Here is a 23,247-nt window from a genome sequence, read left to right as displayed (position 1 = left end):
GCAGCATCAAGGTATATTCATTTTCTTCTAAGTTATTCATCATTTTTTGGGCTAATGTAAGTGAGTAATATTCAAGCCCAAATATTTTATTGCTCAAGGGGCAGCAACTTTTGGGCATGCAATAACAACTATGGGCTGGTTACATAACCTGTAGTCTATTGACCACAATTTTGTGAACTTCTTTATAAATAAAAGTGTGAAATAGGTCATAGTTCTGTCCTACACAGGGATTACTACCTGAATTTAGCTTTGCTGAGTGGTAGTCAGCCCAAGCAGAATTTGTAGTTCATTTCTTCACTTAGTCTTCCCCTAAACTCAGTGGAGTTGTGAGCTGTGCCAGAGTTACCAGTAGGTGTCACTGGTACCTCTGGCAACAGTATGATATTCCAGAGTTATAAATATTTATATTTACTTCAGCAATCCAGTAGGAGGTTTATATTACTGGTGAATCCTCAGGGAGAGCATAAATATTTGGGGCAGACCTATGTGATATCTCTATTCTCCTGGCCTGTGGCCTGAGGAAGTGCATTTGGACTGATCTATCCTGTTAGGCCCATAGCCTGTGTGGGGCCTACTATATGCTCTGAACTAAGAGATAGGCCTGAAGTGGTCCTGGAGGCTGTCCTGCCTGGTAATTGGGGAAGCCGTGCCTAGATTGAGACCCCTGGTTTTCTTTGCAGGGGCCTGGTGACTCTTTTGTACAGGATTCATAGAAGCTGAGGCCACTGGAACCAGCATGTAGAGAGAAGTCTGTTAACTAATTTAAGAAGGTATCTACAGTGTTGCCAGGTTGGCTTAGGCTCTTTACACTGTGTAACTGGACATGGATTTGTAGAAGTCTGTAGGTGTTACTCTGGGATTCATAACCTTTCCTCCTTGTGTGTGATCACAAATGAAAATTTTAAAATGACAGTAAGTGGCTGGTGCCTAATTTTCTTTCAGTCCCTCATTTTAGCCACGGAACCAGCCCTGGGGTGAAATCTTGGTGCTCCCTGTTCCCAGTGGGTAATCCACATGCTCCTGGAAGTCATGGGTGGGCTACAGCTGTATTAGGACGAAGGCTCCTTGGTATAAGGGTAGTTACAGGGGTGACAACCTGGGCCAGTTTGTGAGTCAAAACTTTCATAAACATCTTTATACCAGTTTGAAGAAGAGATATTTGTCTTAAGGGAAAAACACAGTGTGAGGTCCTTATTATGTTGGAGCTGAATGTTATCGTGATTTTACGTACGGTAATTCTTCAGTTGCATGTTGCCAGGAGAGTCAAAAGTAAAAAAAAAAAAACTGAGAGCATTTGATAAAATTCATTGGGCTTCTCATCAGTGCCTGGAGTGAAGTATATATTATTCATTTATCAATAAGGATAGCTGGTTCTTTTGTTATGTGAGTGGAGTTAAAAAAAAAAAGGCTTACAGTGCCTCTTCCCTGAGCTTCCAGATAAATGTTTACAATGTTTCCATTGTTGTCTATGGTAGTGTTCATGGAAGTTTTGTACATAGAAGTGTACTGTGTGTTCCCTAGAGAGGAAAACCCACCCGGAGATCTCGACTGAAAGCCAAGCTACTCTTGTCACTGGATTCTCACAATCATACAAATCCACATTACATAATCAATAGTAAAACTACATTTGTAGTTACTCCGTGACTTTTGTAGTTAGACTGCTGATGCTACTCCTCTAGAGCAGGGGTGGGGAAACTTTTTTCTGCCAAGGGCCATTTGGATATTTATAACATCATTCGGGGGCCGTACAAAATGATCAACCTAAAGATTAGCCTGTTATATTTGGTCAAACATTTAATTAACTCTCCCCTAATGTGATGGCTGGAACTCTTTGGTGAGGTGTGTGATGTTAGCTGGTATTGATGATGTTGCTACTCGCAACTGGTTGTTGGCTGGTGGTGATTACTGCTGGCTGGTACTGCTGGCAGGTACTGCTGGCGGGTACTGCTGGCTGGTACTGCTGGCTGGTACTGCTGGTGGGTACATCTGGCTGGTACTGCTGACTGGTACTGCTGGTGGGAAATGCTGGCTGGTACTGCTGTGGGTACTGCTGGTGGGTACAGCTGGCTGGTACTGCTGGCTGGTACTGCTGGCGGGTCCTGCTGGCTGGTACTGCTGGCTCGGATTGCTGGTGGGAAATGTTGGCTGGTACTGCTGTGGGTACTGCTGGCTGGTACTGCTGACGGATACTGCTAATTGGTACTGCTGGTTGGTTCTGCTGGTTGATACTGCTGGCTGGTACTGCTGGCGGGTACTGCTGGCTTGTACTGCTGTAGTGTTAGTGTTTTTGAAAAAAATGAATGACTACAGTATAATAACATTTATACATTTTCGGGTAAACTTTCAATTACTTTCCATAAGATACTTTACTGCACAATTCTTCCATCATGCAAGAACTATTACACTAAACTTCATAGGATTTATTCACAGGCAATCAAGCAGGTGGAGCTTGTATAGGAATTTCCCTAGGCCCTGTTTTGATTAGCAGTAGTACAACTTTATATTTAACTGAACAAGCTGCCTCACTAAAATACTGTGGCTATATTCTTACTAGAGAATAGCTTTATGTACCCTGTCCCTGAACATAGAGGGAAATTAATGTTTATAAAGTCACTAGTGTAATGCTGGTTTAGGTATATACTGCATAATTAAGATAAGTTTAAGTATCTGTTGTATTCAGATAGTAGGTCTTTACATACATATTAATTCATTCTAGGGCCCTGGTATCGATGGTGAACTGGAATCCTGCCACTCGGGATATTCAACGTCCATCAGAGGTTTTAAGTGGGATGAGATCTTTTCTCTGCACATTGCAGTCTATTTCTCATCTAGTGAATATTGATATCTCACGTACTATCCGCAGCACCTTATTGCAACAAACACAAGCAAATGATGCTAATGGAGAGCAGACGATCACCACTCTTTATACCAACTGGTAAGCATTATCTTGTGCTACACCTCTAATTTGGAATGTTCCCCTTGCTCTCAGGCCAGCTGCTAATATTGAATACTATTAATATTTCCTGGAAATTCTTCTCTTCCACAGAACCTGTCATAATGCCTAGGCATCTCCTACCCTCACTTTCCTAACTAAAAGGCATGGTGTTTCATCTACTCCTCTGTTCCCTTCTTTATTTATAAACTTCTGCTGTTTATTAGTTCAACACCTTTTCATGTGAGGAACATTTCTTTAAAGCTGAACTACGATCTTTATTTTCATGATCTTCATGGCATATTTACATTGGACCAGCTTGGATCAATTTAGGTATGCAGACCTCATACCTGATGGGCTGCTTGGGGAGCTGAAAATCACTGTGCGAGTGGCTTCCCTCTGCATGCTAATCACCGGGGGTTGATCACATAACACTGCTACCATTCATACTACGCCAAGTATTTTTATTTAATGAATGCAAGATTTTATCTGATAAGACAATGCGATTGTGTTGTCATCTCCGCTCATCATCACCTCATCAAATCAAAAGACGCCTTGTATTAACAAAATTGAAAAAAAAAATGTTATTTTAATGGCCAGTGAGCAACCCCAATGTACTACAGTGATTGTCAGCTTCCACATCCTGAACCATACCAGGCCACATGAGCTCAAAATGGGGATGGGGACAAGGGCCTGTTTTCCACAACCCTGGGCTGTGGTTGTGGGGGTCTGCTGCCACCTCTGGACCCAAAAAAAGAAAAGGAAAATGTTCAGCCCGCAACCACCTGGTGGCACTGTCTCATGTGACATCACCTACCTAGAATGCTCTGATTGGTGACATTACACAGGTGGTACCACAGGTGACATTGCCAGGTGGCTCCGCCCCTTACCTCCCGGGCAAATCATTTTTCTTTTTTGGGTCCACCGGTGGCGGCTGGCATCGTGATTGACAGAATATATATATCAGAGGGCATTGTTTTTAATAAACTGTCATTATTTTTTTTTTTTATTTTTTTTTTTGAAAAATTGAGATGTATAGGTACAAAGCATAGCCTTTGGGCATTTCCCCGGCTAATACATAAAACATAGAACTACTAACACCTCCTATTATAGAACCCCCCAAAAAAAAGGGGGGGGGGAAGAAACAACACACCTTCTATACACCTTGCTCTGTCATTCTTTTATAAAATCACTTTAAGGCTTGATGAATTATAAGGAGATTCCTGTTCCCTTTCAACCTTCAGTATAATGTATCGGAAGAATATTAACACGTGTTTGGAATCCTACCTGAACAAATGTAATGTGAGTCCCTGCGGAGGAATACATTTTTTCATATCATAAACCAAACCTCATCAGGGGGGAATGAATTCAGGCTGTGGACTCCTGATCATCTGTTGTACACTCCAAATCTGTCCACAAGTGCCAGACCTTCCCAAATTTCCTAGGACAACCCCAGGACAAATAGGTAGCTTTGTATAGGGGTACAACCTTATTGATTAAACGCTACCAAAAGGGCATTTTAGGGGATGTGTCTGATTTCTAATTGAGCACTATTGCCTTCCTGACATAAAATATTAAGAGACCCAAGAGAGTACACATCGCCCTACTAACGACCAGAGAGTCAACTAACCCCAGGAGGCAAATACCAACTTTTACAGGAACCTGTATAGTAGTTATGGTAGATATAAACTGGGTCAGTTCCCGCCAGTAGCTACTAATCTGAGGGCACTCCCAAAAGATATGGGCAAATCCAGCAGGGTCACTAGATCATCTCCAAATTCTGTGCGCTATTTTAAATGGGATCAGCCGGTCTGATATTAGTGCTTGAAATGGGCTGTTCCAGAGATCTTTCCAGTCTTCATTGTCCAAGTCCTGCTCCTCTGAACGCTATGCAGTTAGTAGGGCATCTAGACCCACATGAATAGGGGAAGTAGTGACTTGTAGATCACAGAGAGTATTTTTTTGAGAGCATCATCCTGGAGGAGAACCTCCAAATAGCCCTGCTCCAATCTAAACAAGGAGAAGCCAATTGCACTGCATAGGCGTGTCGGAAATGCAGGAATCGGAAGAAGAACGCATTAGGCAGTATAAATTTATCTTTCAACCTATCAAATGTAAATAGTGCACTCCCATCACAAATATCTAAAAGGCATCTGATTCCTTTAGCAGCCCAAAGACCAGGGTCTGGTAAGGAATACAATTCTGGTAGCATAGGATTGAACCAAAGCATAGTTGATGGGGACCTTTTACCCCTCACTATCTTGGGTTTAGTAATGACAGCATGCCAGGCCTTAATAACTGCCCTCATAGCGGTTTTAAGGGACTGGTGAGAGACTCTCAGACCCCTGTAGAGGAGATTACAGAGGGTCTCACAGGATCCTGAATGCACAGCTTCTAATACTACTGAGGCATTTGTGTCATTAGAGATAAGCCAGTTATGAGCATGGGTTAGCATGGCCGCTAAATAGTAGGTATTAAAGTCTGGGCAAGCCAAGTCCCCTTGCATCCAAGGTCTGCATAAAACTTTCTTGTCAAATCTAGCTGGTTAGGATTGCCATAAAAAGGAGTCTATAAGTGAATCTAATTATTAAAAAAAGGATTTCTGAAGCCACTCTGGGGCGTGGCTAAGGCTGTATAATAGAACTGAAAGGATTTTTATTTTAATTAAATTATTTCTCCCGATAAGGCGTAAAGGGAGATGTGACCAGGCTTTCAATCTCTGTTTACACCACTGAAGAGCTGGGTACAAATTAAGATGTCTAAAATCCTTAGTGTTGGGACAAATATTGATCCCGAAATATTTAATGGTTGTTGCCCATTGCAAAGGAGAATTGGGGTCAGCCAACCTTTTAGCCCTTGATTAATCGGTAACAAAAGGGATTTACTCCAATTAGTATGTAGACCCAAAAGTGCCGCAAAGCGGTCCAGGATCCGTAGTGCTTCCGAAAGTGAAGCGACAGGGTCCTGTAGAAAGAGAATTAAATCATCTGCATAGAGCGCTACCTTGTCTACAATGGAGCCCACACAAATCCCAGCTATCTTATCGGATGCCCTCAATTCCTCCGCCAACTGTTCCATGGCCAGCAAACAGAGGCGGCTCTAGGCTTTGTGAGGCCTAAGGCAAAACTTGGACATGACGCCCCACTCACGCCCATAATGGGAAAAATAATTCAAGCTTTAAAAATTAACTGTTTAAATTGCATATATTAAGAGCCTTAACCTTCGTACTGTGAATTCAGTTTCTAGAATTTTATCTAACCAATTCTTCTTTAATCAAAGATCATTAAACATCGGGTATGTATGTATATGTCTGCTCTTACATCACAGTCCCCAGCATTTCCCTATAGGTCATGATTCCCTGAGTCCCTCCATACATCAGAGTTCAGTGTCCCCCCTTACATAAGAGTTCTCCTTTAAATCAGATTCCCCCCAGCATCTCCTCCTTACATCAGAGTCCACAGAATTCCTCTTTACATTAGAGTCCCCCTCTTAAATCAAATTTCACAGAGCCCCCTTTACATCAGAGTCTCCAGAGTTTCCCTCTTACACTGTAAGAGGGAACTCTGAAGACTCTGCTGTAAGAGGAGTTCTGGGAACCCTGATTTAGGGGGAATGTTGGGGACTTTGAAGTAAGGGGAGTTCTGGGAACCCCCGATTTGAGGGGGAATGCTGGAGACTCTGATGTAAGGAGAGTTCTGGGAACCCTGATTTGAGGGGGGAAGCTGGGGACTCTGGTGTAAAAGGGAACTCTGTGGTCACCAAAGCTCCCCCTTGCATCAGAGTTTCCAGAGACTCCCTTACACTTCCCTTCCTCCGTCCACCACAGTCTAGGGCACCACAAGTCCCACTGCAGAAGGCTGCCATACCTGAGTCCCCACAGAGGGCACTGTAAATTCCAGTATAGTGCACTGCCATTCCTCCCTGAGGAAGCCTGCTATGCTTGGACTTGTACTGCTCTCTGTAGGGGACTGATGAACTACTGCCTGCTATGCTAAGACTTGTAGTGCCCTCTGTGGGGACTAAGTCATGGCAGCGTGCTATTCTGGAACTTGTAGTGCCCTCTGTGAGGGACTGAGGATTCCTACCAATAATGTACATAGTCCATATGCTATATAAAGTCAAAGCCCCGCTACCCCTCACCTTCCACCTCGGGTGCTGTCATGGTGTAGGGCAAAGGGCTCCAGCTCCACCATGTTTGGCTTTGATGTCAGATATGCAGGACTGGCTCAGCTCCACTCTCTTCCCTGGCAACTGACTCTGGCGTCACGGGGAGCCTCTCCTCCTCCCCCAGCCACCCAGGGGCCCTCTCCTTCTCCCCCAGCCACCCAGGGGCCCTCTCCTTCTTCCCCAGCCACCCAAGGGCCCCTCTCCTTCTTCTCCTCCAGCCACCCAGGGTCCCTCTCCTTCTCATCCTCCAGCCACCAAGGGTCCCTCTCCTTCTCCTCCTTCAGCCACCCAGGGTCCCTCTCCTCCTTCTCCTCCAGCCACCTAGGGTCCCTCTCCTCCTTCTCCTCCAGCCACCCAGGGGCCCTCTTCTTCTCCTCCAGCCACCCATGGGCCCTCTCTTTCTACCCCAGCCCCACAGGGGCCCTCTCCTTCTTCCCCAACCACCCAGGGGCACTCTTCTTCTCCCCCAGACACCCAGGGGCCGCATCTTCTCCCCCAGCCACCCAGGGGCCATCTCCTTCTCCCCCAGCCACCCATGGGCCATCTCCTTCTCCCCCAGCCACCCAGGGGCCATCTCCTTCTCCCCCAGCAACCCAGGGGCCCTCTCCTCCTCCCTCAGCCACCCAGGGCCCTCTCCTTCTCCCTCAGCCACCCAGGGGCCCTCTCCTCCCTTAGCCACCCAGGTGCCCTCTCCTTCTCCTTCAGCCACCCAGGGGCCCTCTCCACTTCCCCTAGCCACCCAGGGGCCCTCTTCTTTTCCCCTAGCCACCCAGGGGCCCTCTTCTTTTCCCCTAGCCACCCAGGGGACCTCTCCTTTTCCCTTAGCCACCCAGGGGCCCTCTTCTTTTTCCCTAGCCACCCAGGGACCCTCTCCTTTTCCCCTAGCCACCCAGGGATCCTCTCCTTTTCTCCTAGCCACCCAGGGACCCTCTCCTTCTCTTCCAGCCACCCTCTCCTCCCCCAGCCACCCAGGGCCTTCTTCTTCTTCTCCTCATCATCCTCCACCAACCATTTTAGGACTCTTCCGTCTTCCCTGGGGCTACTCACCCCCTTTGCGTAGTAGACACCACAAATCTATGACCAGCCTGCAGAGTGACAAGTTGGGGCCTGGTTACCTGTATGTTCCTGGGCCAGGGCAGAGCTCTCCTCCCAGAGCAACAACCGATGATAGCAGAGTGAGCTGACCGGGCAGTCACTTCCTACTGATGCAGGTACACGCCCACCGATTCCTCAACATCTTAGGATTACATGATCAGACGGCCAATCCCCAGGCAGAGAAGGTGGGGTAAGTGTCAGCGGACAACAGACACCTGGCAGCCGCAGTGAAGGGACTACAGCACACTGCTGCAACTTTTATATCCGAGGATTTAAAACAATCTTTTACTTGGGAGATTTCCCTGACTGCGCCCTTCTAAATTTTGTCGCTCCGCCACTAGCCGCGAGGCCCTTGTAGGTGCGAGGCCTTAGGCGACCGCCTAATTTGCCTAATTAGAGAGCCGCCTATGCCAGCAAAAACAAGGCAGGGGAAAGAGGGCACCCCTGCCTCATCCCCTTCTGGATCGGAAAGGGAGATGACAACTTGCCATTCAGCTTAATTCTAGCTACAGGGATATTGTATAATATCTCAATCCACTTCTGAAAGACCGGGCCAAAACCGAAGAGCCCTAATACCTGCATCAAGTAACCGTATCGGACTGTGTCAAAAGCCTCTTCGATATCAAAGGCTACCAAGACCCTCGAGGCAGTCTCTTCAGGCTGAAGCTGGAGATGTGTGAAAACCCTGTAGATATTAACATCTGTGGATTTGCCAGGCATAAAGCCAGTTTGGTCAATGTTGATAATTGATGGTAACATGTGCATTATCCTGTTGGCAAGGGCTTTAGTGAGGATCTTTAGGTTGTAATTCAGAAATGACATAGGTCTACAGGCAGAGCATTGCATCAAATAATTGTCAGACTTGGGCAATAGCACAATATGTATATAATATGACAGCTTAAATGCCCACGAAGACAAAATGAATGAAATAAAATAAGCTATCCCAAGCGCTCAAAATGAGGACCACTCACCTATAAATGCAATGGCTATGCAGCTACTTAACTGAGAAAATATGGAATAGATATATATACTAGATAGACATTACACAATATCTCTACATATATATAGTAGCGCAAACTCATCAAAAAGATGGTGCCATAAATAATGTGCAAACCGCACAAAGTCCAATGGTTCAACAGATGTCACATAGGCAAAAGAGAGATATCATAAACAGTCCGTAATCCTTCAATCTATCTCCTGGGATGACTACGTGAAGAAACGTGTTTCTCAAGGGGATCACCACCACCACCGTGCTCCAAAGGGGGGAGGAGAAATGCCCACTCACCAGATGCTGTGGCCCAACCCACTTTCGTGTTTGAGCGTTAAGGCTTATAATGATGGTCACTGGTCCAGAGTATCCACACCGGGAATCACACCAGCACAGTCAACAAAAGCTCAGCCACGAGATGACCGTCCAGCCTCGGCCGCCTTCTGTCGTCCAGCCAATCAGCGCGGTTAATGTGCGGTTTGCACATTATTTATGGCACCATCTTTTTGATGAGTTTGCGCTACTATATATATGTAGAGATATTGTGTAATGTCTATCTAGTATATATATCTATTCCACAATAGCACAATATGTGCCTGATACATACTATCTGGTAATTTTCGAACCTCCAAACAATGAGCAAAACATTTTTTTAACCTGAGGCCCAATAGGGCCATATGGGCTTTGTACCACTCTCCCGGGAGACCATATGGCCCCGGGGATTTACTGTATGATTAGAGAAGGATTTGATAGGAGTTGGATCCTCTGCAAAAGCCACTGAGGCCACTGACTCATGCTGTTCCAGTTGAGTGCTCTACGAGGCAAAATCGGAGCGCAGGGCATTAATAGAGAAAATGTATTCACCTCTAGCATGAGCCTTGCGCGCCTCCCACACCACACCAAGGGAGGTGGAATCCTCATTTTTCTGCCAAAATTCAGACATTTTAGGGCATACCATTTCCTGAACCTTGGAGTCAAATTTCTTGCAAACTGAGAACAGCTACCCAAACAGCCAGATCCGGAGGGACAGCTCTGAGTGGGTTTGATGTGTCTAGGGTGTTATCCAGAATAGTATTGAAGCTAATTTGGTATAGATCGCATAAAGGATGGTGGAATCAAAGGGGGAGAGGGGGAGACATACTCATTAACCAATGCCCATCTTGGTGCATACAATTGCAGAATCAATATGAGGTATCTAACCCCCAGATCAGTAATGAATTGCTCCACCAAGTAAGAGAATGACTTATTCAGGAGGATAGCAACTCCTCTCGCATAAGTGGAGTTAGTGGCACCCCTGCTTGACCCACGCTCTTCTAAGAGACAGAATTTTGCTACCTGTTAAATGAGTCTCTTGCAAGAATAAGACATATGGTTATTGGACTGCAGGTATTTAAAAAGCATGGACCTCTTCACTTTGTCGTTCAGCCCACGTGTATTCCAGGAAAGTAACTTTATGTCTATGGTTGTTTTAACAGACCAAGAAGCTCCAGGAGGGAGCCACACAGGATGAACTCCAGTAATCTGGAAACAGAGAAGGACAGAAGACCAATACGCGCCCACCTGAGGACGTACCAGTAACTGGAAGGGAGGCAGTAGATCAGGAGGAGAAGCAGATTGTAGATCCGGAGCGGGTATATAGTTAACAAGAACTGCGCTAGGACAGCAGACAAAGGGGGGCTCGACCCCATAAAGTTCCAAACAAAAGGGGGGGTAGCAAACTTGAACTGTAAATGTCACCTACCACAGCAGAGGACAACTCCGATTGAAGGAAGAACGTGCTGGAGCAGGATGGACAACCTTACCCATGCTTAGCACATAGAAGGCCATGGCAGTTGTTGCAGTTTACATGCCATTGGGAGATGCAAAGGAGACATCCAGGCAGTCCTGCAAGGTGGCCGTGTGGGTGAAGGGGGATCAGGTCAGAGAAGTCTGCCAGCATATCACCATGTTAGGAGATCAGCACTGCTTCGTACTTTGTAGCAGGGTTATATCTTCAGCAACCTTGGAACTTGATAATGAGGTACCATGGAACTGCAACAACTGCCATGGGCACAACTTGGAAATTGGGCGCAAGGATTACGTAGGGTAAGAAACCAGGTGCCTGCCTTGTAAGGAGAATCAAAAAACTTTACCAATCTGCTATGTTGGACCCGCAGGTGACTTGGGTAGAGCATGGAGTATTTAATATCTCATTCATGAAGTCGTCTTCTGGCATCTGTGAAGGTCTTGCAATGCCTTTGCAATTCCGCTGAGAAATCAGGATAAAGATGCACCACCATGTGCTCATATGAGAGGGTGGGATGCTTTCGGGCCTCCCTAAGGATGCGGTCATGGTCTCTGTAATTGAGGAACCTCACCAGGAAAGGCCGCGGTGGAGCCCCAGGTGTGTCCCGGCCAGTTGGAACTCTGTGGGCCCTTTCCACCACATATGTTGGGGGGACCTCAGTCAGGTTGAGAAGGGTCTTGAAGAAGGTCTCTGCAAACTCAACTGGGTGATCCCCCTTCGACCCTTAGGAAGACCTAGGACTCTGACGTTGTTCCTCCTAAGGCAGTTTTCTGCATCATCAGATTTAGCCATCAGGGTTTGAATGGCGCTTTGTAATGTGTGAAGGACAGCATTATGTTGGGCAGTAAAATCTGAGACTCTGCCTCTAATTTTATCCAAATCTGCCCTAATGAGATTGCATTCCACAGCCAGATGGTCAATGCGAACCAGTAAGGAGGATTTGCTCTATGGCCGATAGGATGACTGCAGTATCACTTGCCTGCGGAGCCGCCTGTTACGGCCGAGAAGCCGGCGGGTCCGCCCCCATCTCCATGTCCGCTAGCAACACTCTGAGCTGATCCAAAATAGTGTCTGGACTCAAGCCGGATTGAGCAGGTGCCTTCTTCCCCGCCAGCGTGGCCGTCAATCTGTTGTTAGAGGTCATGAAGGGTTGTCCAGAAATATTGCAGATTGAGCTAGATGGTGCTGATGCTTGCCCTTTAAGGACTTCTGCGACTGAGTTAGAAAGAAAGGAAGGAAGGAGTCTTCTGTAATGAGAGAGCAGCCACAGGTGGATGGATGGATGCCCCCCCCTCCCAAGCACTCCTTAGCAGGCTGAAATGACTACAGTCGCGTGGGTCGAACCAACAGCCTCCTGATGCAGTACAGCAGGCCTGTCCTCTTTAGGGGGCATCACAGGCAGGGATAGAGGAGTGTATCCCGTCTCTGGATCTGGCAGGGTGCTGAGAATAGAGTAGTCCTCAAGATGGTGGCCGGATTACTGCAGCTGAACCAGTTGGCTGAGCACGAAAAAATGGACAGTGGGCTGAAGCAGGAGATGTGAGGGAACTGGTATGGTAGATATGTAGGCTCCCCAGGCTGATTCCAGCAAGGATGGCAGAGGATTGGGACCGGCAGCCTCAAGATGGCGGTGGCCCGCAGGAGTCTGCGGCCAGCTGTTGCTGGATTACTGTGCCTGAATTGAGGCCCAGAAATATTGATGGGGGGCTGAAGCAGGAGATATGAGGAAACTGGTAGGGGGCTATGCAGGCTCACCAGGCTGATTCTAGCAAGGATGGCAGAGGATTGAGTCAGGATGATCGGCGCTCCTCGCAAATACGTCTGCCTCGGCTCACATCCGGACACGCCCCTTTAAACATATTTTTAAACATTTTTGTATTGCATACATATATGGTATTGTATTGCCAGCAATTTAAAAGTCATTTTTTTCTTTATAAATGTCAGTTTTGCTGCAACTGGTTCAATACACTGTACAGATGCACCAAATGTTCTGGATACATCTATGTGTTGTGGCTCTTGAAGCACTTACTTACACTAGCCGTAATCCACTTCCTGTGAATCTCCCCCAAATTCTTGAATGGCCTTTGCTTCATAATCCTTTCAAGGCTGCGGTTATCCCTGTTGCTTTTGCACCTTTTTCTACCACACGTTTTCCTTCCACTCAACTTTCCATTAATATGCTTGGATACAGCACTCTGTGAACAACCAGCTTCTTTAACAATGATCTTTTATGACTTACACACCTTGTGGAGGGTGTCAATTACTGTCTTCTCGACAACTATCAAGTCAGCAGTCTTCCCCATGATTGTATAACCTACTGAACCAGACTAGAAAACCTTTACAGGTGTTTTGAGTTAATTAGATGATTAGAGTGGGACACCATGAGTCTACAATATTGAACTTTTTCTCAATATTCTAATTTAATTTTCTGAGATACTAAATTTTGGGTTTTCACCCAAAAAAGAAATGCTTGAAATATATCATTCTGTGTGTAATGAATTATATAATATGAGTTTCACTTTTTGAATTGAATTACTATAATAAATTAACTTGTTGATGATATTCAAATTTTTTGAGATGCACCCGTAAATATATATTAAAAAGTTAAGGGGATATTGCTTTCCTTTGTTTCCATTATTTTTAAATCTAAAGAGACCCTGTCGCCAGACCATTAATTTACACTAAAATCTTCCTATAAGATTATATGTGCATTAACCATATTCTATGCATGCTATTTTCCAGTAAAAGCCTCCTTTATATAGACATTCAAAATCCCCGCGACTGCTGTTTGGTGCCACCATCTCTAATAATGTTGTATACTTCTTTAAATTGTATGTAAAACCAAACTTTATACGTTTTTAATAAAGTGAAAAAATATTAAAAACCCAATCAGGTTTTTATTGCTGCCCATGTCCCTGCTAAGAAGATTCATGCTCTCTATTTGTCATTGTCACTGGGATAGAATGTGACTGGAAATCCAAATGTTAAAGTTTGTCACAAGAACAAGAAATGAGGTTATAGCTTCAAATGGTGACATCTATTTGGATGACAACAGTCTAAGAGGACACTTCACAGAGATTTCCACTTACTTCCTATTGTCTATGTGGAACAAGAAGAGAAAGGAGGGTCTCCCTGTAAGGACATAGGCAATAAATAGTTGGACTTTAGTTTTGACCTTTCCCTAAAATTATTATTTTTTTTTAACTTTACATACATATACTGAGATGTCCATAGATTGCAACTGAAGAGTTACATTGACTAATTTATTGAATAACATTCTGGTGCTAATATAAATATACTATAATCAAAATAAATGGATGTTTCTTTGCTCCAAGGTACCTGGAGTGTCTTCTGCGTCAAGCTAGTACGGGGTTAATAGTATATTCTCCAACAAAGAAATGCTTTATTGATCTACCAGCAGAAATGGGTGGAGAGCATGGCCTTAATGCTGATGAGTACACGGACGTGTCAGGTGAGATCTCCAATAGTTGTCAATGGGTAATTTTAATATGTAACTAGTGTCGCTTTGCTTTGATGTATCAATACCCCTAACTGATAAACGGTAAGATGACATACATATTTGCAGACAGGTGGAGGTTGTAGTATATCCTCCAACCTGAAAGTAGCACTGTGCTTTTTTTTAGGCTGGCAGGAGCCTATTGAGGACTAGTTGTCCCCTGCTATGGGCTACAGGCAGGCATCTTGGAGGACAGCAATTCTATTTGATACTATAATCCTGCAAAATTTGGGCAGGCATTCTAGCTAAGGATTTTGATAAACAGTGGAATGCTGCATCATTCGATCTGCCCACAGTGTGGGAGTAAGAGTGGCAATAGGGGACCTTCACACTGATACCTTTTTCCTGCGTTTTTACCTTGCAAGGAAAACGCAAGAAAAATGTTTCCTTTTGAATCCTATGGAACGCTTCGCATCACTGCGTTACAGTCTTACATGCTGCATCTTTGGTGCAGTTTCAAAAACTGCACCAAAAATGCAGCTTCCCATTGAAATGAATGAAAAACGCTATAAAATCACTGTAAAAATGATTTACATTTTTCTGTGCGTTTTTGAGTCACGTGTTCTTTTTTCACAGGTGCAGGCAACCCAAATACACACCAGAAAATATGCAGGGAACACATCCGAAACACAGCAAAATCTTTTGCTACAGAGCAGTATAAAAGGGCCCTAAGGGAGAGGTACCTGTTAGCAGAAAAGAGTGGGTGTTCCCTTTCAGGTGATCTCCACTGTAAACTTCCTGGAACGGTCTCCTACTAGCACTCAGAAATCTGCAGGGGCTTTTGGAGATCTCAGCATGACCAAGCAATATCATAATTCCCTGCAAGGGAAGTGTTCCTCCAATAGCTGTTTTTTTTTACTATTGGAAAGTGCCTTGTCTATAAACGCTGCCCTCTACTGCATAAAGAAGTGTATAGCCTGAAAATATGTGGTGCATTGCTGTAAATTGTCTATTTTCTGTGAATAGTCAATTTCTACAATATAAACAAAGTTAAGCATTTACTATATGTGTGTTTACTGAATTCTCGGGTACACTGGTTAGGCCCGTGTCAGTGGAACCCAAGCTTTTTTTTCTCTGCCTGCCTTCCAGCATGTAATGGACAGGGGTAGGTTGACACTTCCTCCATGTTCCCACTCCACGTTGGGTGCCAAGTAAAGGTCACATGAGTGATCTACCCGGGGCTGGGTTCTTCTGGGCTACGCAGCTAGGCACCTTAGATAGGGTCAATGCTTACACAAGGGGTACCTTTACTTTGAACAGACGACTGAACTCTAGTTAACTCTCTGGATATTAATATACACCACCACAGTCACTGTTGTATTTAGGAGGGACACGCAGAGCCAACACTCTCCCCAGTTCTCCAGCGTATTTCCTCTACCTTACTCCCAGTAATGGAATAGGGCCCTGCTGTGGACCTAGCGCTGACTCCATGCGTGCATTCATTTAACTCTTCCACTTCCATACCTGTGCGCAGGCTGAGAACCTTTGCAGTGCTTTTCTGCTCCCATGGTAGATGGACTTGCTCATGGAGAGACTGCTGACAACAACTCCTCCTGCAAGAGGCTATCCCGTCTGTCTCATGTACACGCTTACGACAGACTGCTAGAGAAACCTTTGTTACCCTTCGTTACCACTTGAATCTTCACACTATTAACTTCTTGGACTGCTGTCTTCATACCTAAATGTGTTTGTGTGACGGGAGTCACTTTGGGCGCGGATTGACCAGGAAATTGGGGGGCACTGGGGATATGGTTTGGATGGCTCCAAATGGGACAGTGATATTCAGGAATGATGTCTCTCTTGAAATATGAAGATTTTTTTCCCTGTACATTGTGAGGTCTCTGACCAGGAAGTACAACTCCTAATATGGGCATTCCAGGAAGTTTAATGTGGAGGCCGACCGTCTAACGATGTTGCTTTTGTCTGAGGTGGCTTTCCATTCACCTATTGTTAAGTGTGCTAATGAACTCACCTGTTGTCTGCTAAGGGATGTATTGACACTCAGAGTAATGTGTATTGGGGGCTCGTTATGTAACCATTGTGTGATGTTGGGGGCTCGATTTGGGTCATTGTTCATGTAGTGACTGCATTACTTCTGACGTGTATATAAAGCGTGTATTCCTTTTCAATAAACAGTCTAATTCCTGCTTGACCCTCAATACAGAGCCTCGTCTCGCACTTGGGGGTGAGATTATTTGTATGGGTTTCTTGTTCGGCTGAATGGAATGTCCGGTAGATGCCTTTGTGTTCCAGAAATTAAATGTCCTTAAGGACTTAAACAACCCTTTCATACCTGGGGTGTCGTTACAGTTTGACTAACCTGAGCTGTACACTATGTGTGCCGGTTACTTACAATACAACCGTTTAGTAACTTCAGACCAGGGAAAGGCAAGTTTTAAAAACTTGACTTAAATAACTTGGCACAAATACTAGACTCACTTCCTTACCACATCTATAAATCTAACTTGGAACAGAAGAGGGAAAAGGGGACCAATTGGTCTGACTTTAAAGGCAATTGGGACTACAATGTTTCTATAAAAAAATCCGTATTTTATTTGTAGACAAAAAAGTATAAAAATCATAGAAATATGCCATCTAAAAACATTTATTCATATATATGTAAAAAATACGGTCAACAAGGGCCCAATACTTTGGATATGTGGTTAATGTTGATGGTTTCAGGTAAGTGAGCCCCTGTGCATTAAACCCTTTTCCCTTAAATAATGTGAAGTTACTGTAGAACAAAAGCAACGGTCTTTCCTCAAACTAATCCCTAACCCAGACTTGTGGCTGCCCCGGCATACCTGCAGAGGATAGAGTCCCTTATGGCAGATTTCCAGCATTGGTGTCTCCTGGCATTATGAAGATCTCAGTGGTCCCATACTCTGTAGAGGTTCTTTATGCATAGATGCTTCGCATTCAACAGAAGGCTGTGTAGATTCACCCTGGTAACGTAAACATGTCGGGTAATATGCACACCTACTCACTCATCATGCGCCCCTGAATCAAATCTCTGTCCCAATTCTTTATAGTACAGGACCACTGGGTTGGACGCAAGAAAGCCCGGATTTTAAAGGGTGGCAGGGGATAAAAATTGTTCAAGGAGGGGAAATTAGGGGGATGAATGATGAATGATGCTAGGAATGGTGATTTGGGAGGATTTGGGTTGGGGGGCGGGGGAAGTGGTTTTGTGCTAGGAGGGGGAATTTAGGGGTTATGGGTTATGTGCTAGAAGAGGTGATATGGTAGAGGGGGGGGAGGGTGAATTTGTGCAAGGAGGGGAATTGTTTTTTTTTGGGGGGGGGGGGAATTGTTATAGTAGGGAAGAACATTTTTTTGGGGGGATTTGGAGAGAGGATTTGCGCCACTTGGAGGGGAAATTTGAGGAGGAGAGGATTTATGCAAGAAGGGGTGATTTTTTGTGGGGGGGGGGGATTTGGATAGGAAGAAGATTTGAGCTTAGAGGGGGGATGGGGAGGGGGGTCAAAGATTTGTGCTGGTGAGGGGGGGGAATCTCAAGAGGGGGGCATATTTTCACTGGGAGGAGGGGGAATTTATGTTTAGGGGCAAGCATGCGGATCAGTGATCAATTTTTTTTTTTTTTGGGGGGGGGGGGGCGGGGATTTTTGATGACACATAATGCTTGTGCATCTTGGACGGGCACCGTTTGGTATATTTGCCCTAGACCTAGGCCCAAAAACTCAACTTTAGATCTTTCTCAGTGGAGGAGCAGAGCATCAGCGTCATTTGTGTACAAGGTCAGAAATAGAGTCGGGGGATGAATTGTTGAGTGCTCAAAGGGCAAAGTATGGTAACCTGAATTTTTCTCACATTGAAGATGTTAACATTGAAGTATAACAAATGAGAGGTAGTGGAAGATTTAGATAAGTCTTGCTGCAGAATTCCTGATGAATTGTAGAGGTGGCAGTCTAGTTATTGGAATTCCAGACAGGAAGATGTTTTGGTAGTCAGAACTCAAGAATGGATAGATAGATTTGAGTATCTTCTGCATATATCTGTTTTTTAAAACCAACAGATATATGGGATATTGATGCAAAGCCCTGTTTGATAATGTTAGATAAAAGAATAGAACGGTGAAAAGGCAGTGTCCTAAATATAAAGTGAGTGCAGAATTTCCAGTAGCAGAACATGATCAGTGTCAAATCCTGAAGAACGACTGCATAGGAGAAGAAGGTTACAATAACATTTGGTTTGGTGGACATTTGTCACTTTTTTAAGTGTTTTGTAAGAATTTTGTTGAATGAGCAAGATGAAGGCAGATTAGAGAAGGTCAAAAAGCAAGTGAAAAGGTTAGTTTGCTATAGACAAAGCCTTCAAGCAGTTTTAAACTCTATAGAAGAAGTCAAATCTGGTTCACTAGAGTGTAGAGAAGGGTCAAGAGAAGGTTTTTGTTTTTAGTATAGGAACTATGATTGCTCATTAGAAGTCTGCAGGGAAAACCCGTCTGTAGAGAGGGATAGATTTAAGAGTTCAGTCAGTGCAGGCATCAGGGCAGAGGACTGGGCAGAGAAGACTGGGTGAAACAGACAGAATGTGGAGAAAGATGATCATGGGAGAGAGATTATTTTGTTTAGTGGCTGGAATGAAAGTGCTATGGGTGGTCAAAGGTAAATATGTGGAGATTGATGCATATAGATATTTTTCAATTGGTCCATTTTTTCTTTAAAACAGTTTTTGATGTCATGGACAGGGAAACAGTACTTGATGGAATCAGACTGAGAAAAACATCAAATGTAGCAAAGAGGTGGGCAGGGATGGAAGCTTGGGAAGATAGGTGGACTTTTTTTTTTTCAACCAATGCTGAGAGGAGTTAAAGTAGCTCTGAGGTTAATTTACCAAGGGCAAATAGGCTGTTCACTTTACATGGAAGTTGCCTTTGGCAAGAGAATTTTGCAAAGAATGCCCAATCAGATGGAAGGAAAATAATACAAACAAAAAATAAACCCAGCATATTCACGTGCAAATAATTGAATGATGGAAGTCAACAGAGCATCACCTCGATCACTAAGCTCTTGGGATAATTGCCTTGCAAAGTGCAACTTTCCTTGCAAAAAGAACAGACTATTTGCCTTCAGTATATCAACCCACAGTGTTTTTAGGACAGATTTTTCTCCACTATAAAAAAAATCCCCATTTTTACATCAACACTCTATCCTCTGCCTTAAGTCTCTGGCTCAGAGAGGAAGTACTGTATATAGTGTGTGGCTTAGATGCTTCTGATGAGAGATATGTAATTTCTCTTTTCTTTGAAAGAAAGCTGCAGTGAAATGTCAGAATGCAGCTAAGCTGCACATTCTGTTTTCATGCTTTGTTTATTAAAGGCCAACTCCATCTAAAGCTGATATTTTAGATGTAGATAGACATCAATAAATTCAATGACCCCCTGGCTTTTGATATCCTTCCGGGACTCCCCTGGTAATATTTCAGCACTTTATTTTGAGTCTTTGTTCCCACCTACAAGGCAATAAAAATGGTTCTCACACAGCCTAACACCTTTAAATCATTATTTTTTTTATTTTATTTAATATCATTGAGGATCTGTTGGAAAATTCTGGCATTAAATGTCTGTGCAATGTTTGCAACCACTAGTAAAAATGAAAATTTTCTTGGGAGTAGATCATGGGTGTACAACCTTTTGGCTTCTCTGGGCCACATTGAGTGTAGAGAAATTTGCTCGGGCCGCATATAAAATATATACTATTAGTTAGAGTATATAAGTAATAAAACGCCGCCGCGCCCTTCCCGTGCTGCCGCGCCCCCCCCAGCACTAATTTTACACAACCAGTGGATGATCCCCTCCGAGGCTGCCTCTGTGGCCGTGTCCCCGACTCGACTTCCTTCCTCCCCAGCAAAAAAAAAAAAAAAAATTGTCAGGGGGCCGCATTGCCTGCAGTTCCGGGCTGCATGCGCCCCCTGGGCCGCAGGTTGGACATGCCTGGAGTAGATCATCACTGGAGTTCCTAATATAAAAGAAGGGTAGAAATTAATTTTGCCAGCAACTACACAAAGAATAAAATATTTATTTTAGTTATAAATTTGATTAGAGTTAGAATTTAAAATGTTAGACTAGCAATTAACATCCCAATTTGACACCTAAGTGATGGTTAAATCATTTATGAGGGTGCTGTGGGACAAAAAGGATTTGCTATGATGTCAGCAGTGATTGTTTGTTCTAACAAAGGTTTTACAACATAGAAATGCACTGAGAATCCCAGCCAATCCTTCCCTCTGTAGAGTGAAATATGCATGTGCCACATCCGTCAGTTGGCCAAGTTGCACAGTTGAAATGCAGTGAAGCCTGATTGCCACACTGCTGCCCCCACTCAGTATCAGATAGAGTTATTATTTTTGCAGTGGAATACAGGAAATTGATATCAAGAGATATTAGTATCAATGCTACTAATGCAATGAATCGTGAAACAATTTATAAACCAGGAAAAAGCATACATACATTCAGTCAAAAAAATGCTATATAGGCTTTAACATGTTAATATAATTTCAAAGTACCTTCAATAAGTTTAAATCTGCAGCTTCCATTAAAATATTACTTGTTGGCTTTGTTCCAAACTCATTGGGTCCTGGAAAGGGGTCTATGACCTCCTTTACAAGGCTTCTCCCTATGGACTACGGCATAGCCTTATTAAATGGCCAATACCTAATTTTTAAGGACACACCCTGACCCTGATCTTCTTTTCTTGGCAGCAAAAAAATCAGCTATGCAAGCTTGGAAAACCACAACATTTTTTTTCTATCTCTGGTCACAACCATACATTTTCCTGAATTATGGCTCACCAAAAACGAGCCAGAATTGTGCAGACAATCCGTTTGAGACAGTCTAGAACCCATGGTAATGATTTACCTAGTCAGCTATAAAGATCTAGCCATCTGTCATCTGGAATTGACACTCAACTGTAAAAGTCCACAGGCTTTATGCGCCACTACAATTCTAAACTAGCCTGTCTACGACCCTCTTCTGTCGTTCTTTTTGTTCTCTCTTTCTATCCTTTGAATAATATTTGCAATGTTGTTTAGGCTGATCTTCATTATTGAGTCAGAAACTACAAAACAAGAATAATCAACTTAAAGGGTAACTCCACTTTCGTGGAAATAAAACCTAGTAAATAAAAAATAAAAAATATAGCATATACAAATTCGACTCAAGCCATGTTGTAATTGAATGTTTTTCAAATTTACATTTCCTTTTCAATCTGCAGCTGTTGTAATTTTCTGCAAAATGCAATGCAATATGGCTACCTGGAGGTGTTCTGTACACAGAATGTGTACTGGCCACACCCCAAACATCATTTCCTGCTTGTGTGATTGGCTCGCTGATTTTCCCCGAAGTCTGCACTAAGATATAAATCAGATATCAGGCATCCCCTGCAACACAAATGTTCATTTTTAGTCAGATACTCCCATTAGGAAATCACCTCTAAAGGGATGCAGGTGCTGCAATTTTCCCCATTAGTGCCCTGCAGGTGAACCAGCTGGCTGATAATTAAGGGACCATTCCCATTAGTTTACCTTACCACATGGACACAGACAGACACAGACAAATACACAGGGATTTTTTCAGAATAACAAAAGGTAGGAATCTGCAACACAGTTTGTTAAAATCCCTGCAATGTCCATAGATCACTCAGAAGGGAATGTTTTTTCCTCAACATAAATGGAGTTACTCTTTAGCAATTCTTTTGATGATAAATGTTATTGAGTAGCTGTCAAAACGCAGGGGTCTTTAACCGCTTGCCGACTGCTCACAGTGTATTTACTGCGGCAGTCAGCCCCTCACAGGCAGAGCGACGTAGGTCTACGTCGCTAGCCTGTGAGGGCTCTAGGGAGCGAGCGCGCACCGCCAGAGGCGTGCTCCCGCTCCCGCGCGGTCACGGACCCCCCCGCGCGTGTGACCGGTGGACCCGATCGTCGGCGGAGAGGGAGAAAGGCAGGCGAATGATGTAAACAAGCCGCCTATCATTCTCCCCTGTGTAGGAATGGTGATCATACGGCTCTACTATGTAGGACCATTGATCACTCTTCCTACACCTCAAGCCACAGCCAATCACAGTTAGAATCACGCCCCTAGGGACACACATAACCCCTCCCTCTCAAAAAAAGTTAACCACTTCACTGCCAGTGTAATTTTACAGTAACAGTGCATATGTATAGCACTGACTACTGTAGAAATGTCACTGGTAACCCCAAAAGTGTCAAAAATGTCAGTCAAGGGTCCGATCTGTCCGCCGCAATGTCGCGGTACCACCAAAAAAATCGCAGATCGCCGCCATTACGCGTTAAAAAAAAAACAACAAAAATGACAAAAATCTTTCCCTTTGTTAGTAAACGCGATAACTTTTGCGCAAACCAATCAAAATACGCTTTTTGCGATTTTTTTTTACCAAAAATATGTAGCATAAAACAAATTGGCCGAAAATGTTAAAAAATTTTGATTTTTACATTTTTTTGGGGGGAATTTCATATAAAAAAAGTGAAAAATATTGTTATTTTTGCAAAATTTAGGCTCTTTTTTTGTTTATAGCGCATGATCAAAAAATCGCACAGGTGATCAAATACCACCAAAAGAAAGCTCTGTTTGTGGGAAAAAAAGGACGTCAAATTAGTTTAGGTACAGCGTCACACGACCGCGCAATTGTCCGTTAAAATCACGCAGTGCCGAATCGCAAAATAGGCCCTGGTCAGGAAGGGGGTAAAATCTTCCGGGGCTTAAGTGGTTAAATGATGGC

The 23,247-nt window shown here is 44.0% G+C and overlaps 1 protein-coding gene across 1 annotated transcript in view; it reads left to right on the top strand.

The window, feature by feature from the left end:
- NCKAP1L (NCK associated protein 1 like) overlaps positions 1-23,247 on the top strand; it is a 341,915-nt gene that overhangs the window by 111,403 nt on the left and 207,265 nt on the right. The window contains exons 21-22 of the mRNA XM_082245566.1: positions 2,717-2,935; positions 14,304-14,440. Of these exons, the coding sequence (XP_082101692.1) occupies positions 2,717-2,935; positions 14,304-14,440 (356 nt within the window). The remainder of the gene's footprint in view (positions 1-2,716; positions 2,936-14,303; positions 14,441-23,247) is intronic.

Source organism: Pelophylax lessonae, assembly GCF_965119305.1.
Source record: "Pelophylax lessonae genome assembly, chromosome: 2".
NCBI classification, from domain to species: domain Eukaryota; kingdom Metazoa; phylum Chordata; class Amphibia; order Anura; family Ranidae; genus Pelophylax; species Pelophylax lessonae.
Note: the sequence above shows the minus strand (reverse complement) of the source record. Positions and strands in the feature narration are given on the sequence as shown.